Here is a 16,540-nt window from a genome sequence, read left to right as displayed (position 1 = left end):
TAGACTCGTGCTCTTGCATAAACAAACTAGTGACCTGTTTCCATGCATCTTGGTGAGGAATCACCTTTTTAAACGGCTTCAAAAAGCATATCTTAAAGCTGTCCCAATTCACTTTATCATCCTGTGACAGTCTCTCAAACCATTCTCTTGCATTACCTCTGACCACCAGATTGATACCTGCAAGCTTTTGCGCCTCACTTGGAACTGCACGGCATAAACATGTCAAGTTGAACTCATATGATGCAAGCCAAACGTCTCCATCCTCAGAACCTGTGAAATTGATGGTTGGAATGGCACCACCATCATGAAACGGCCTTCAACATCCAAAATTTGTGTACATCACTACTCAAAATCCAAATTCTGGGTGCACAACCGGCAATTTTCGCTCCCCAGCGGGATCGCCAAAGGATGATGGAGCAAAAGATGTCGTGCGCATACTCACACACCCAGACAACTCAACACAACACAAGGAATTTACTTGAATTCCTCACCTCACTCACTACCACTCAAAATCTCCCTAAAAACTCTACCCACAAGCTCAATTCAAATTCCAAACGCCTCGACCTACAAGCCCTTGCTTGCCCGCAGACACTACAAGGTGAGTCGAGGTGATCAACACTTGAAATCACACTTGATGGTGACAAAAATACACAAGAAAAACCATCAAGAAACCAAAAACTCCAACCACAAAAGGCCACTCTCAAACCATTGCAAAAACTTCACCAAACTCCCCTCTGTTGGACTCTTTGGAGTAGCGCCAACCCTAATGGCATCGATACAGGGTCACATAGTCTTGCAGAAAGCCGCACCTCTTCCCTCAATTCCTTGCACACACACATCCATGGAAAAATCATAACTTCCATAGACTCTCCCAAGTGCAAATTTGAAGAGAGAAAGCTCTCATTCACTCCTTCACACACTCGAAAACAGGACGCGAATGTAACGGGACTGCACTAAACCACATGTAGGAACCCTGCTCCCTCCCACACACAAAGGGGTGAAAGTGTTGATATTGTACTCAAAAAGTTCTCCTCAGCCTCAACACTCACGGCACTTTGAGTGATGTGTCAGTTTGAAGCCATTTCACACCTTTTTTGACCTTTTTTGGCCCAGTTTTGGCCAATTTTGACCCGTGGCGGACATTTTTTGTAGGAAAAACCACAAACGGACTCCAAAATTCACCAAATTTTTCACTCTTGATACTAGATACCCAAAGCACATTTCCACATCCCCACATTCCATTTTTGACCACTTCTAGGGCGATGCACGTATCACCGCAGATCAGGCGCAGCAAATGAACAGTTACGGCATGTGTCAAACTTCTCGAGCGGGATGAGAGTACCCACACTTTTCACTTGCATTATTTACATTCTAGAAAGCTCAAACACATTATCTAGAGCCGAAATAAGACACCTAGAACCATATCCAAGGCCCGTGTACCCTATCCAAGCATGTACGTATGCTCGACTGCCGACACGCAAGCATGAATATTTACAATGTGCACACATTGCCCCATTTTTAAAACTTGAAACCACTTTGTATATCTCCCAAATGCATGTAGTTACATATGATCATGCATATATGCACTACTTTGTACATACCAAAAGTGGTTTATCAGCGGCTCTCAAGCCCATCTTCTGGCTTTGTAGCGGCTCTGCCACCCTCGATAGCGTTCCCTTAGTGATGACCTTCACTCGCGGCTCCGCAAGGTCCTCCCCTGCAGCGCCTTTCTCTGCAACACTCCCGGCTCCCCCTGTCTCTTGCACACAAGGCCTCAGACCCTTGCCATACAACCCATGGCGGCCGCCGGCTCTTCCTCTACAACTTACCGTCCTGGGCTCCTCCTCTTAGGCCCCTGACCGTGTAACCTCCTCTCTCACCTGTCCTGCCCTCTTGCAGTGCCCGCCCCCTTCTACATCATGCAAGCTGGCCGCCATCTGCTCATGCATGGCCCAAGTGGCGCAATCCTCCTTCAGCCTCCCAGATGGCGTCCCCTTTCGCATACACTGCTCGTCGACAACTGCAACTCCAACAATACGCTTTTTTTTAATATATTAATAGCTTTAAAAATTTTACTTCGGGCTTAGCCCCCTTGCACACGCCAAGATCACCAATCCAACAAAGCCTTCGTAGTCGGTCCCCCGGCGATGCAAATGGGTTACAATCAATCCCGCCCACCACTCAGAGAAAAGAACGACTGCTACAAGTGTCGGAAACCTTCGAACATCATCTGCTTGAGCGGGCTTCATGCATCCAGAGAGCCTCAAAATTGCTAAGATAGTGAAAGCATCCAATCATATTACATACCATGGTGCTAGCTGACAATTGCACACAACCCATACGATGGGAATTCATCCTCGCTCTGGAGATAAATCCTTCGATCCTTAGTAACCTGGCAAGTAGTGTCTCTTGTAGACATCTTGCTCCAAATCCCATAGCATAAACTTCATGGCACCTGCATCCAACACCCCTTGCCTCGTTGCCAACCTTGTGATATAAGCATATGCTCCTGCCATTTGTGATAGCAAAAAAACACTTACAATTTTGACTAGCGACTGCTCCAACTCGGTGTACCTGGCTCCTAGCTCCATCAAATATCTGCTCAAGGTCTTTGCCACTTGCTTGCAAACTGCCATGCCTCGACTTCCTGCACTTCCATCGATCGACATAGTTTGGCTGAACCATCATTGCCCCACCCCTCGTTGAGCATTCATGCTCAACCACAGTATTATTTAGGTAAGATAGAACTGTATAGAGAGAATGATATAAAATAGAGCTATAGAGTGCATAAGGAAAATGATAGCGGCTATATAGATAGGATAGATATAGAGAGAAGAGCATCTACTACTGCATCACCCTCCAGGGTGAAATTGAAAGCTCGAAGCTTCCCCAAGCATAGTGTAGGCTCCACCCGGATCAAAAACAAAGCATTGGCTGTGGCCATCCACCTGTAAAACATGCATATTCAAGTCTTCCTTTGCACCTGTAGGCCAATAGACAGGCCATCCTTCCAGCTCTTCATAGCATGGATCTTTGTCACCCTGCATCCATAAGCCTTGCTGCCAACCATAGGCATGCTTTCGATTACTTGAAGCAGCTGTACCATAAACCAATATCATGCCATCCGCTATAGAACCCTCCATAGTATAGTCTTCTTCAAAAAATCCTCGCCACTGATGCAAAGACACCAGTAAAGCAACCTCCCATAACACATGTATCCATAGCATCACATAAAATAGCAAGACCCTGCCATTTGCCTCTACCTGCCGCATAGGCAAGCAAACCTGATCCCTTTGCAAACCCGTATCCCAACCCTCTGTAAACGGCACCAAGTCCCCCTTCTCATACTCAAGAACATGACCTGCTAGAGCTTCAACAAGTTTTTCAAACACCTCATCACCTGCAAGGTTGATGGCACCTTCCTCGTTGCATGGAGCCTCACGCTCATAGGTTGCACCTATATCAGCGTCCATAGAGTCATCTGTCGACGCTAACTCTCCACGGCCACACACTAACTCTGGAACTTCAAAGCACACCTCGACATGCTCACCAAGGCAAGGTTGCCCCACCCCCTGCATAGATAAATCAACTGGATCTACCACAGCTTCTGCTTCTAGCTCCTGCAAGTCGTCTTTGAAAACCTGCTCTTCAACCAAACATCTGGATGCACAATCCAACCATACCTCTTCCTCCAATAGGGACTCACCATCACACGATATTTGACAGGGCTGCTCGACTGGCCTATTCACACAAGACATTTCCACACCTGCACTATGCATCTCCTCTACCTTCAAATGGCTAGCAGGCAACTCGCATACATCCTTCTCAGCTTCATCTACATGAAAGACATCATAAGTTTCATACCTAGAATGCATGGATTATGTCTCCCAAATGCTATCTGTGTCCAAACTGCTGCTAGGGCTATGAGAACTGTCGGATTCCTCTTTTGATCTTGCCAATTCTTGGGCCACCCTCATTGTTGCTGGCTCTGGAACTCACACCTCTTCTTGAAAAACTTTTACGACCTCGCTCTCTTGAGGAAGAAAACTGGATGGCACTCTGAATATGCCTCTCTGCACCTTTTGAGCCCTGATTGGCACTTCTTCTACCTTCTCTAACCTAGCATCAGCTTCACGTGCTTTGATCACATTCATATCAATAAAAAAAGGAGCTTTTACCTCTTGATGCTCATCAATCTGTTTGGGCCTAGATCCACTTGCTACTGTGACTGCCGACTGCAATAATCCTGCCTCGATCTTCTTCTTCATCTTTCGACTCTTTGCTTTGGCAATTCTGACGGCTTCATCATAAATGCTTGGATCTTCATAATCGACTCTCTCACGAACATAGGGATACAAGCATGATAGAAACCTTTCGAGCTTCAAATATCCCGCATTGGTTGCTTGGGTAGCAGCCGCCAAATCCCCCCAATAAACTTCAAAATTATCAACAAAAGCATCGAAATTGTCACTTACTTCCTGCTGCAAGCTTTTGAGCTTTGCATCTGCTTCCGAAGCCGACACCGCCTTTCAATATCTTTGTAAGAATTGCTCACGAAATCCGATCCAAGTCTGCTTGTGTACATCTTCTAAAGCCATCGAACCAAATTTTTGCTTTACCTCGCAACACCAAAGGTAGAGTTTGGAGCTTCGCTTCATCACCTGGCATCTGCAATACTGACAGCATAAACAGCTCAAAATCGGCAAGCCAATCATCTGCATCCGCATCTCCTTTGAACACTGGCCCAAACTCCTGCTTCATCTTGAGTCAACAACACCTTGTTAGGAAGCAATCAGTGGATCCTCAGTGGGGGCACCACAAATTGGAAAGGGGGAAGTGGGAAAACCACCAGCACATAAACTCGATGCCTCTATGTAGCTCAGTGATCTCACAGCACCCCTATCCCCTAGCGCACACACACCATGATACGCAATCTGCAACAAACAGCTATTGTCCAAGACCAATCCCGACCATCCCTAATTGCAAACATTTGACCACAAAGCACGTACTCTATTATCTCGACCTTTAAGCATAACACCATGTAATCACATATAAGCCATTTCGGTGCCCTCAGATATCCCAATATTATTGATAGACTCAAGTTTTTTTGCAAACTTCCATCCTCAAGGCAGAAATTCTCAGTACATATCGAACATATAGTCATAAGAGAAAAAACAAGACATAGTAACATTTGCACAAATAGTGAGAGTAGAGCGACTATGACAATTCAGCCCGATTAGTCCAAAAGTGTTTAATGATGGAATTATGTAGAAACTGCCCTCCTTTAGTGTAGGATCAGATGAACCCCTCTCAAGAAATCTTCAAGTTGGCTTGCCTTTAAATGAACTTCGAGGTTGCACTCCCCTTTACCTTCGGCCTTCCGTCTCCTTCACTGGCGCTCTTGAGCCGACCTCTATTATTGCAGTGCCAGGTGGCCCTTCGACATGCCGCTCTCCCAAGCCAGAGATCAGCTTTTTGCCCTTTTTTGTTTGCTACGTGTCCTAGCTCCATTGCATCAACCTTTGAATGCCCACCAACCTGCTCTTGGCTACTTCTGCTCATAGCCGCGGCCCTCTAGCGGCCTCTCGCCCATGATGGAACTCCCTGAGAACCCACCTCCTCTGCATACAGTACTCCTCAACAGCATAAGCATGCGGCCCTACTTGCTGTATAACGTGGCTTTTATGGCCTCTACAGACCTCCTCTAACCCTCGGCTTGTACTTGTCCCTGCGTGCCCTACAGGCGGCCCCTCATGGCCTTTTCTTCCCTTGTGGCGGCTCTCCAGCCCATCTTCTGGCTGTGTAGCGGCTCTGCCACCCTCGGCAGCGTTCCCTTAGTGATGACCTTCACTCGCGGCTCCGCCAGGTCCTCCCCTGCAGCGCCTTCCTCTGCAACACTCCTGGATCCCCCTGTCTCTTGCACACAAGGCCTCAGACCCTTGCCATACAACCCATGGCAGCCGCCGGCTCTTCCTCTGCAACTTACCGTCCTGGGCTCCTCCTCTTAGGCCCCCGACCATGTAACCTCCTCTCTCACCTGTCCTGCCCTCTTGCAGTGCCCGCCCCCTTCTACATCATGCAAGCTGGCCGCCATCTGCTCATGCATGGCCCAAGTGGCGCAATCCTCCTTCTCCCAGATGGCGCCCCCTTTCGCATACACTGCTCGTCGACAACTGCAACTCCAACAATACGTTTTTTTTTTTAATATTAATAGCTTTAAAAAGTTTACTTCGGGCTTAGCCCCCTTGCACACGCCAAGATCACCAATCCAACAAAGCCGTCGTAGTTGGTCCCCCGGCGATGCAAATGGGTTACAATCAATCCCGCCCACCACTCAGAGAAAAGCACGACTGCTACAAGTGTCAGAAACCTTCTAACATCATCTCCTTGAGCGGGCTTCAAAGCTTATGTCATGGAAGTAGATCAACCTTCTCAATGAGAGAAGTACCTACCTCTTATAGAGTATGCGTACAATGACATTGTACATACTTCTATGGGGAAAGCACCTTTCAAGGTTAAAGAGGGAAGATCCAAGAGTCCCTTATTACTTAAAGTATATGGGAAGACCTTCGCTACTGATGAATATAGCCGAGACTTACAAGAATCTTTTCCAAAGATTAAAAAGGTTATATCCATCTCACAGCAAGGCAAAAAGGTCTTCTGCTTATAAGCACAAAAGAGCTTTAATTAGTCTTTAAGAAGAATTATTGGGTCTTGCTAAAGTTTCTTAAGGCTCATCTAAGGCATACTACGGGCAAGAATCTTACGGACCACCAAGAGTATGCATTCCACTATACTTGCATAGCCTTGGCCCAAGAAGCAAGAAAAGTTATCCATGAAAATCGGCAAAAACTTGTTGAGAAAGGGCTCAAACACAATGTAGGTCGTTCTGATCTAGGAAGCGTTTCCATTCTTCAAGCAAAGGGAATCCGCTTGAAGACAAAGACTCTCCATGGAGTAGTAAAAGTTGTTTTGATCCTATCATCTTCTAAAATGGCCTTCTAATTGTATCCACTAAAGCAGTGCATAAAAGTAAATAGAGCATGGCCGGGTCAAAAAATGGGATCGAAAAGCCATTTAGGATAGTGACTGTATTCAAACAACAACAACAATCGGTCCAAGGAGAAGGGAGTTTACAAAGGTAAATATAAACTCTCTCCTAAAGAGCTAGAATCCTTTTGTAATGACCACAAATGTTTTCAGTGTGGGGAGCAAGGCCATGGTTATCATCCTTGCCCCAATAGAATTGCCCGCGATGAGAATCCTGGAGCCTCTATGTTTGAATCTCCAAAAGAGGATGCTCATTGCCAAGGATTTCTCCTTTCCTATTCTTGGGAAAAGATGCAAGAGCATGATGCCTTTATTTTGTTTGACCTTGGTTCAACTCACAACTTCATATTTACGGAGTTGACCACCAAGCTAGGCATACAAGCCCACGAGATGGGAGATGCATTGAAATCCAATGGAGTTATCAAGGGACAAGACGTCTCAGTTACTTCCTTAATTGGAAAATTAAGGCTTCATGTCCAAAGCTATCCGGACAAAAAGGATTTATTCATCTCCCCTCTCAAACATGAGAATGTTATTGTTGGGGCACCATGGTTTAACCGCATGGCTTCCAACATGAATTTCCTTGAAAGGAGAACCTACTTCACCTACAGGGAAAAGAGCATGTAGATACATGTTCATGAGTTGGGGAACACCATATCCTTGCAATAAAGGGAATAAAAAGGAATTAGAGTTTTCTAATTTCCTAAATGGATTCCAAGATGTTTTGTTTGATGACATTCCTACTGAGCTACCTCTAAAATGAGGGATGATGACCATGCAATTGAGCTCCTACCAAGAAGGTCACCACCTAACAAGCCTCCTTATCGAGTTTCACAATCTCAACAAGAGGAGATCATGAGGCAAGTGCATGAATTGGTGGAAAAAGGGATGGTGAGGTCTAGCTCCTCTCCATTTTGTTCACCATTGCTTTTAGTGCAAAAGAAAGACGACACATATCACATGTGTGTCGATTATAGAGCAAAGAATACTATCAAAAATAGATTTCCCATGCCGTGCGTAGAAGATCTATTTGATAATTTACAAGTTTTGGCCTGACCAATGCTCTAGGCGCATTCAAACTCATGATGGACAAAAATCTTCAGGCCATTCAAATTCTCTTGAGGAGTACAAGCGACACCTCCATGTAATCTTTCAAGTTGTGAGAGAGAATAAGATTTTCATTAATCAAAAGAAAAGTAAATTTCTCCTACAAGAGATTCAATATTTAGGTCACATTATCTCTAATGATGGCACCTGTATGGATCCAACAAAGTTAGACATAATAAAAGGATGGCTTAACTTAAGGAATCTACATGAGGTACGAAGCTTCATAGGTATGTGTGCATACTATAGATGCTTCATAGAAAAAATTCTCGCTAATAGCAGGACTATTACATGACTTAACAAAAAGAAATGTTAAGTATTCATGGACTGCAAAAGTGCAAGAAGCTTTTGAGAAGCTTAAGGAGAATCTTATCTCTCAACATGTGCTCACACTATTAGATCTCTCAAAGCCATTTGAGGTCCAATGTGATGCTTGTGGTAATTGCCTTGGAGCTATTTTGCTGCAAGAAGGGCATTCCATAGCATATGAGAGTCAAAGACTCAACTTCGATAAGTGAGTATTGGGCAAATATGAAAAAGAGCTACTAGTTATTTTATATGCTCTAAACATGTGGAAACATTGTCTCTTGGGGACTCCATTCATCCTAAAAATGGATCACAAAGCCTCAAGAACTTCATGACGCAAACCAAGCTCTCCGTTAAACAAATGAGGTGGGAAATTTTTCTTTTACAATTTAAATTTCATATTGCTCACATTGTTGGAAAGCACAATGTTAACCCTCGCGGCTCACGAACACCCCATCACCTACGACGGACGTGTATTATGTATTTGGTAGAGTCAGGTACCGGGCTTGTCGAACCAATAGGAAAAGGGTAAGAGTGATTGCCGATGAGAGGCGCACTCTAACTAGGACATTCAAGGGTTTAGCTGGCTAAGCATGGGCGCCCAAGTGTGAATGGGGTGAGCTCATATAAAAGCCAACTAAACCTAAAATTCACTTATTCTCTCATTTGTGCAATAGAAGAGTGCTCTTGCTCCATCTCCATCTCCATCTTCTTCTTCTTCACCTCCTTGTGTGTGTGTGTATGTGTGAGAGAGAGAGAGAGAGGGAGAGAGAGAGAGAGAGAGCGATCGATCATTGCGGCGGCGCGATGGCGGTGAAGCGGTTGAGCGTGACGTAGCGGCGTCTCCTTCTTCTTCGCGGCGAGGAATCCTCCAGGGCAGGAGCATAGAGCGGTGAGTGACACACCATTGCCCTCTTTTGAGCTTACTAGTTAAGCTAGTTGTGTGCTTGGAGCCGTCTATGGCTCGCACACAGTGTTAGGCAAGGCCCTTGCTTTGACAGTGCGGCAAGGAGCGCACATTTTTGGCGCCGTTGCCGGGGAATCGCCCTGCACTAAGCCAAAGAGGCACTTTGTGCTTCTCCTATGAGTTGTTTGTAGTAGGAAAGAAGAGGAATGAGTTATTTTTCTGCAAGTTGTTAATTTCTGTATTGTCTGCAAGTTCTGTGATTTCTGCATAATGTTGTGTTTTCTGTTTGCACACAGTCTTTGCACAGTTAGTAGTCGTTAGCTTGTTCGCAGTGAATGAATAAGTAGGTAGACAGTTAGCAATTTCTGTTTGCACACAGTTTGTACACAGTTTTCTGTCAAGGTTTTCCTGCACACGGTCTTTGCACAGTAAGGTAGTGAGAGAGGAAGTAGGTGGAAAGTTAGCCCACTGTCAGTAAGCAGTTAGTAGAGTGGTTAACAGATTAGTTAGTGGTTAGCAGCACTGTTAGTAAGTAGATAAGGTAGTGAGCTGTCTGTGAGCTATTGACAGAGAGGTTAGGTAGGTATTGACAGTGTGTGTGTCCAAGAAAGGGTCACCTAATCCGCGCGCGGTCGTCGCCTCAAAATAAAAAATAAAAAAAAAATAAAAATAACCGAAAATATTTAAGCGTGAGTGACTGGGGGGCTACACTAAAATTTTGATCGGGATCGGGATCATTTCCCCAAGCCCAAGCCCAAGCCCAAGCCAAAAAAAAAAAACGGAAAATATTTAAGCGTGACTAAAATTTTGATCGGGATCGGGATCATTTACCGAAAATATTTAAGCGTGAGTGACTGGGGGGCTACACTAAAATTTTGATCGGGATCGTGATCATTTCCCCAAGCCCAAGCCCAAGCCCAGGCCTCAGTCCTATGATATATACTAGACTCACTCTTATATATATACCCTACCCCCTCAAGAGGGAATGAGAGCATGTGGGGCAAGTCCTCCACTCTCCTCCCTTCTCTTCCCACTTTCACCCTTAGACTTTCTAATTTGGGCCTAGTTCCCTACTAGAAATTGACGGTTTTAGGGATTCTGAGGACATAAAGTGACGAAACGGAGGGCTGTAAAGCACGACACGTCCCTCTGACCGAGATGCTCGTTTTGAGCTATCATACATTCTATTCTATAGCTGGGTCAAAAAAAAAAGACCAAAAAATCAATAAATAAATAAATAAGAAAAGACTTGGGTTGCAAAACACCCAAAATTACTCGGTGAGCAACCTTCACGGGCACTCACTGACACTTCTAGGGGATCCAAGTCATATGAACCTACTCTCTGGACGAGTGTTAGAGCAGGAGCATATTGGTAGTGCCTCCATTTACGCGGGCATCCATTATTCCTCCACCCTAGGTTCTGGACCTTCGGCCGGGACTCAAGGTAGCGCGACCCAAGATCCTCATATCGTGTCTAGTGATTCTTTCTCTGACTACGAAGTCATGGGGGGGTATCCTACACCAAACCCTGATAGTTCAAGTCAAGACATGCATGCCATGGGCCCACGGCCCGGGTCCAGCGTGTTTAGCCGCTTAAAAGAGACCCGTAGTAGAGCTACTCGCTCCGAACATGCAGTAATGAAATAAATGAAGGGAGTGGGGAGGTAAATTCGTCATTCATGCCTAAAATAGACCCTATGCTTCTTGAGAGTGTGCATGTGAATGTTCCATCCACTGCACCTCCTGATCCTTTAGGACTATCTCCCTCTGAGGTTTTACTACCCGATGGTAGGAGTCTTGCCGAAGTACAAGAGATCGAACGCTATATGCAAGCAACAAGGGAGAGGGAAATTGAGAACCTACGAAGGCTAGAACAAAGTCGAGCCCTGAAAGAAAAGGCTCCTATGACAACAATCATGCCAGCCGAGCAACCGAGTGCTCCCAAGGTAGCAGTCACGGAGGGGCAAGCAATGGGGAGCAATAATGCTTCCACTTCGAGGGAAACCTCCAGCACGCCAGGCCTAGATGGGATATTCCTAAACGAAAATTGGGAGTATGACCTACAAGCAGAAGCTTTAACTGATCGGTACATAGGGGACACACCTATCATGTGGGTTGGCTAGATGTTCTACAATCCACATCGGGTGCTACTAGCATAGATGAGCAACAACAGAAAGTCTGTGATGTCCTCCATAGGATTGTCGAGTTAGAAAGACAGAACACAGGGATCAACCTGCCTTCAACAGGCCTAATGAGATTCTTGGATACGGGAAAGGCCAACCAACCAACCCTATCACAAATGGAGACTCCCTCAGTGAGCCCCATTGATCCTCCATATGTTGTTTCGCCAAGAGCCTCAGTACAATCTAAGCCCACAAGTGGCAGCTTTACCTTCCCAGATCTAGCTCATCTTTCTCTTAATGACACTACGGCTACCATGCATATCCCAGTGGTGAGCATGACAAGAAGTACACCATGAAGTTCATTTGTTAATACTGCGCCGATGCTTAGTAGCACAGTGCCCCCAACTATACCTACATATATGTATCAATCATGTGCACCTGTCGTACCTCAGCCTCATGTAGCTCCTACACCTCCGATTATTCCAAGAGCTTACAATCCACAATGGCATTATCCAAGCTCTTATACAAGTGGAGCCATGCCATTTTATAATAACATGCCATATCAGGCACCCCCTATGCCTAGGGCCACGCCTGTAAACTTTGGACCACCGTCTGGTACACCACCATACGAAATATGGGACCCAAGAGCCGTGCATATGCCAAGGCCAAGGCCAACTCCCATCTCACATGTGGTTCCAGGAGCACATACACCCATTATACCTGCTCAAATAGGAGATTTGGCAGTATTTTCTCAAACTATCGGTCGCTCTATTGCGGAAAACATGCGTAGTGCACCTGATAGAGAGCCTAGGAGCAAGGCAGTTCAAGTAGCTAAGCTCACACAAAAATTCAGTGGAGACGGAGATGCTAGAAAGCATATGGAAGTCGTTGAACATGTGTGCGATTCCTTGGAAGAGCACAATGAGCTACATAAGTGTAAGTCTTTGAGTTTGACCCTAAGCGGAAAGGCTGGAGATTGGTATAGAACCTTAAGAGTAGAAGAGAAAACGATCTACTCTAATCTTAGGAGACTGTTCTTAAAAGAATACATACGAGAGGGAGTACTTTGGGGTGTAGCCTCTCAGCTCCAGAAAGCCCAACGAGAAGAAGGTGAATCCGTGAGAGACTTCATTAGTCGCCTAAAGAATTTGAATTCTCGATGCAATCCAAACCAGCGATTCAACCACAACCAATTGCTCGATAGATTCATTAGGGGACTATGACATGAGAGTATCTATAATGGCCTAGTCATTAGAGGTATCACTACTTGGGAAGCAGTCACCATGAATGCAATCCAATTGGAGGATGATTTAATGATTGCAGGAGAAAGAGTGTCTGCCGAGCCGAAGTCTAGTAACTCGCAAGCATCATGGCATGAGCCAATGAAGATAAAGCCAATCGTGAAAGAGCAAACGATATCTGAGATGACTCTGGCAGATCTCACCAAGGCCATCCAAGAAAGCCTTAGGGTTAATCGTGCTCCACAAAACACTCATATGTATCCTAGAAGGGAGCAACAATGGTGCTCAATTTTCTTGGGCCCACATACTACGAGTGAATGCCCTACTTTCAGAGTAAAGTTTAACGGGACTTGTAACGCGTGTGGTAGGTATGGCCATCAAGCGAAGGATTGCCTAATGCTTAAATGCATCATGGAAAATAGACCGCCTATAGCTTGGGCAGACTCACCTCGAGCTCCTGCATTGATGCCTACCCCACCCATGGAGCAACAATTGCCATTACAGCACATGGTCCCTAGAACCCAAAATGTGGTCCAAACCACACCGTTGCCACCTCCAGTGCTAGGACTGCAACCCCCTCATCCAAGAGTTACACCTATGAACCAAATAGGTTGCGAGTCATCTAGTACTTATGTAGATTGCGAAGAGGACATAGACTCTAGTATCACCTATGGAGTCGACATGCTTGAGGAGTGTCCCATGTACTATATGGAAGACCATTGGGGACAAATCAAAACGGTATATCAAGCTACTACACTAGCAGCAAGAGGCCAAAACATTAATAGTTTTGCCAGGAGACCACCTCTTCAGTGCTACGAATGTGGTGGACCACATCGAGTAGCTGAGTGCCCCATTAGAATGCAAAAGAATGTTGCACTAATGCAAACAAGTCAAGGGAGTGCATTGGCAATGTCAATACTCACTTGTAATCGTTGTGGCATAGATCATTTGATCGCATAGTGTCCTAACAATCCAAACGCGTCGAAAATCACACCATTGAACTTAATAGAGATTGTTGATGGGACACCACCAACTATAAACATAGCACCAGTGAATGCACTCACACGGTCGATGCTCCAAAAGCAAAATTACATCCTCGAAGAGAGAGATGCTGCATCCATTGGCCGAGCGAGAAAGAAGAAAACACGAAGAAAGAAATCCCTTAATGCTTCTAGCTCAAAACCTAGTTCAAAGACTAACATAGGGACAGGAGAGGATCCCGTGTATATGAATGACCCTGAGGATGACTCAGATTCGATAGAGACCACGGAGACCAAAACTGTTACTACAAAGGAAAAAGCCAGTGAGGAGGATCACGAGAGGGAATTACGACGAACACCAAAAGAGTATTCAAAGTTAAACCACCCAGTTTCGAACCCCCAAGATAAGCCACGAGAGACAAAAAATGAGGATTGCAAGAGAAAGATTGGAACCTATCCAAACCCAACAATGGAAATTGAACGAGTCCAACAACTGAGGGGTTTGGTGGAAGAAACTCAACGAACATTAGAACCTGAACCCAAACATATCCAGACGTCGGACACAGTGTTTCCCACACAAGTTCAACCTCACAAGAACTACAGGCCGTTAGCTATACCCAGTATCATTCGGGAAGAGAGTGAGGGTAGGACATCTGAAAGTGGACACACACCTTTCCTACTAGAGAGAATGTTTGGTGAGGGAATGCCCGACCCCCTTGAGGAAGTGGAGATTCCATCTTCACCATTCTCTTGTCAGGGTCCTACGTCCCACAAGATGCCATTAAATGTTGCCAAATTGATGGATTTCATGTTTTCAGAAGTTAGAACCACCATCATGTCCAAACTATATAAAGACCCCGAGCTAGTCTCAGCTCTTCGAGCCTTCCTCAATGGAGAATTACAGGCCGGATTACCACAGTTTGCACATATGAACAAACCTGACTTGGTAATGAATGATGAGGAACATTTAGCACCACCATCTGACCTAGCGGGACATGAATCTGTAATTGAAGTACCCATTAACAAGTTGGGGCAATACTTTGAAGGTGATGAATCTAATGCTACTCTACCAATCACTAGTACAGGATTAACTGTAAAGGGGGTCCTTGACGGTGGTGCGGGAGTCAGCATGGTGACAAAGAGTTTTTGGGAGTCTATGGGGCGACCTCACCTTGAAGCCACAAGCGTAGTGGTAAAAATGGCTAATGGATCTATTGTTACGCCTATTGGAATGCTAAAGGATCTCAGAAGCAAGGTCTTGGGACACAAGGTAAGGCAGACTTTCATTGTTATGGATTTTTCCAAGAATCCTATGTCATTTGAGATGATCTTAGGGCGTCCATTCATGAGGGAAGCAAAAATGGTGCATGACTGGTCCAAAAACCACGTCTACTTACAGTTCCAAGACTCCGTCATTCGAGTTGATCTTTTAAGTGGTCGAACGCATCCTCTAGGAAATAAATTCATCATTGATAATCGATCAGACACAACAATTCACTCATCTCCATTACAGTATTGTTACACGTGTAACGAAGACACGGATATTGGGGAGAACTCTCCTTATATGGATATCCTACCCGGAATGGCTGAGTCAGACAATGTCGATTGGGTACACCTAGCGGCAACTATAGATACATGGGGAGCTAGAGGAACAACCTGGGTAACACCAGATGGGGAAGAGATACCACACATTGCACCAGTAAACATGTTAGGTGTAGCGCATGTAATATCCGATGATAAGAAAGAGGCACACCTATCTGAGAGTGAAGCCGGTGATTCCTCAAAGGCTTCAGGACAATACACATCAGAAACGAAATCTCAGGGAGAAATGGATTCAGAACTTGAGGAAACATCGAGTGAACCAAGTATAGAAAATAAATACTCAAGGCCTAGTACGACCGTCTATGGTAATTTATATGAGAGTGAAGAAGATACAAGCGAAGACCTATCAGGCGAGTCGAGTTCAAACATTTACCAAAATCAAAACCTTAACAAGAAACAAAGGTCATATAAGAGATGACGATATCGAGCAAATGTGGGAGCTAGGATAAACAAGGAAAGATCTACTGCAGAATGGCTTAGCTATCTAGGGGCATGTGATGCTCATCAAAAGCTAGTAGACAATTGGGGTGAACATCTCCAGAGTGTCATGTGGTGCAGCCCGCGACCCATTGACCTCGCTCAATTGGAGGTTACAGAGCCGAAATTGAGTCGAACTATAAGAAGACGTCAAAACCGAGAGTTAGCACAACAACAAAAGGAGGCAGAACTAAAAGAAAGGTTTCCGTCAGGACAAGAGCCTGCTGACTTACATACGGCTCCTAAACATTTTAAATCTTATACCACGGGGGAGCGAAAGGTTGTGTATGCCAAAGCCCAACGAATACCTACCAATGGAAGAAGTGGAGTCTATGATGGTCCAGCGGTAGTTAAAGAGATAGAATTAGCAGAACCAGGTGAGGAGTCTAAACCAGTCTTTATTGCTCAAGGCCTTATCGAAACTGAAGAGGCTGTACTTAAGGAGCTCCTCAAGGAATACAAGGATATCTTTGCTTGGACATATCATGACATGAAGGGCGGTCCACCTTCTGTGGTGCAACATCCAATTCCCATGATCAACATTGTTAAACCCGTCCAGCAACGACCCTATCCAATGAATCCTAAGTACGCCAAAATTGTACAAGAGAAGATTGAAAAACTTATCCAATGTGGATTCACATACCCTATTGAGCACTCAGAATGGGTTTCTCCAATAGTCATTGTGCCAAAAAAGAATGGGAAACTAAGAGTGTGCGTGGACCTCAAGAAAGTTAATGCAGCTACTAGGAG

At 45.1% G+C, this 16,540-nt stretch overlaps 1 protein-coding gene and 1 pseudogene across 1 annotated transcript; both read right to left on the bottom strand.

The window, feature by feature from the left end:
* Positions 1 to 1,452: 1,452 nt before the first annotated feature.
* LOC147428568 (uncharacterized) lies at positions 1,453 to 3,875 on the bottom strand. Its single transcript, XM_086496641.1, has one exon. The coding sequence runs from the start codon at positions 3,873 to 3,875 to the stop codon at positions 2,853 to 2,855; it is 1,023 nt and encodes a 340-aa protein (XP_086352767.1). The 3' UTR covers positions 1,453 to 2,852.
* A 120-nt stretch (positions 3,876 to 3,995) lies between these two features.
* Positions 3,996 to 4,761, bottom strand: LOC147428567 (uncharacterized; annotated as a pseudogene).
* Positions 4,762 to 16,540: the final 11,779 nt, after the last annotated feature.

Source organism: Adiantum capillus-veneris, chromosome 23 (genome assembly GCF_014529385.1).
Source record: "Adiantum capillus-veneris isolate H3 chromosome 23, ASM1452938v2, whole genome shotgun sequence".
NCBI lineage: Eukaryota > Viridiplantae > Streptophyta > Polypodiopsida > Polypodiales > Pteridaceae > Adiantum > Adiantum capillus-veneris.
This window is presented reverse-complemented; position numbering and strand designations above follow the sequence as displayed.

What these genes read in the sequence shown, in the direction of transcription:
- LOC147428568 (XM_086496641.1), bottom strand. Translation starts at nt 3,875, where the DNA reads ATGCATTCTAGGTATGAAACTTATGATGTCTTTCATGTAGATGAAGCT.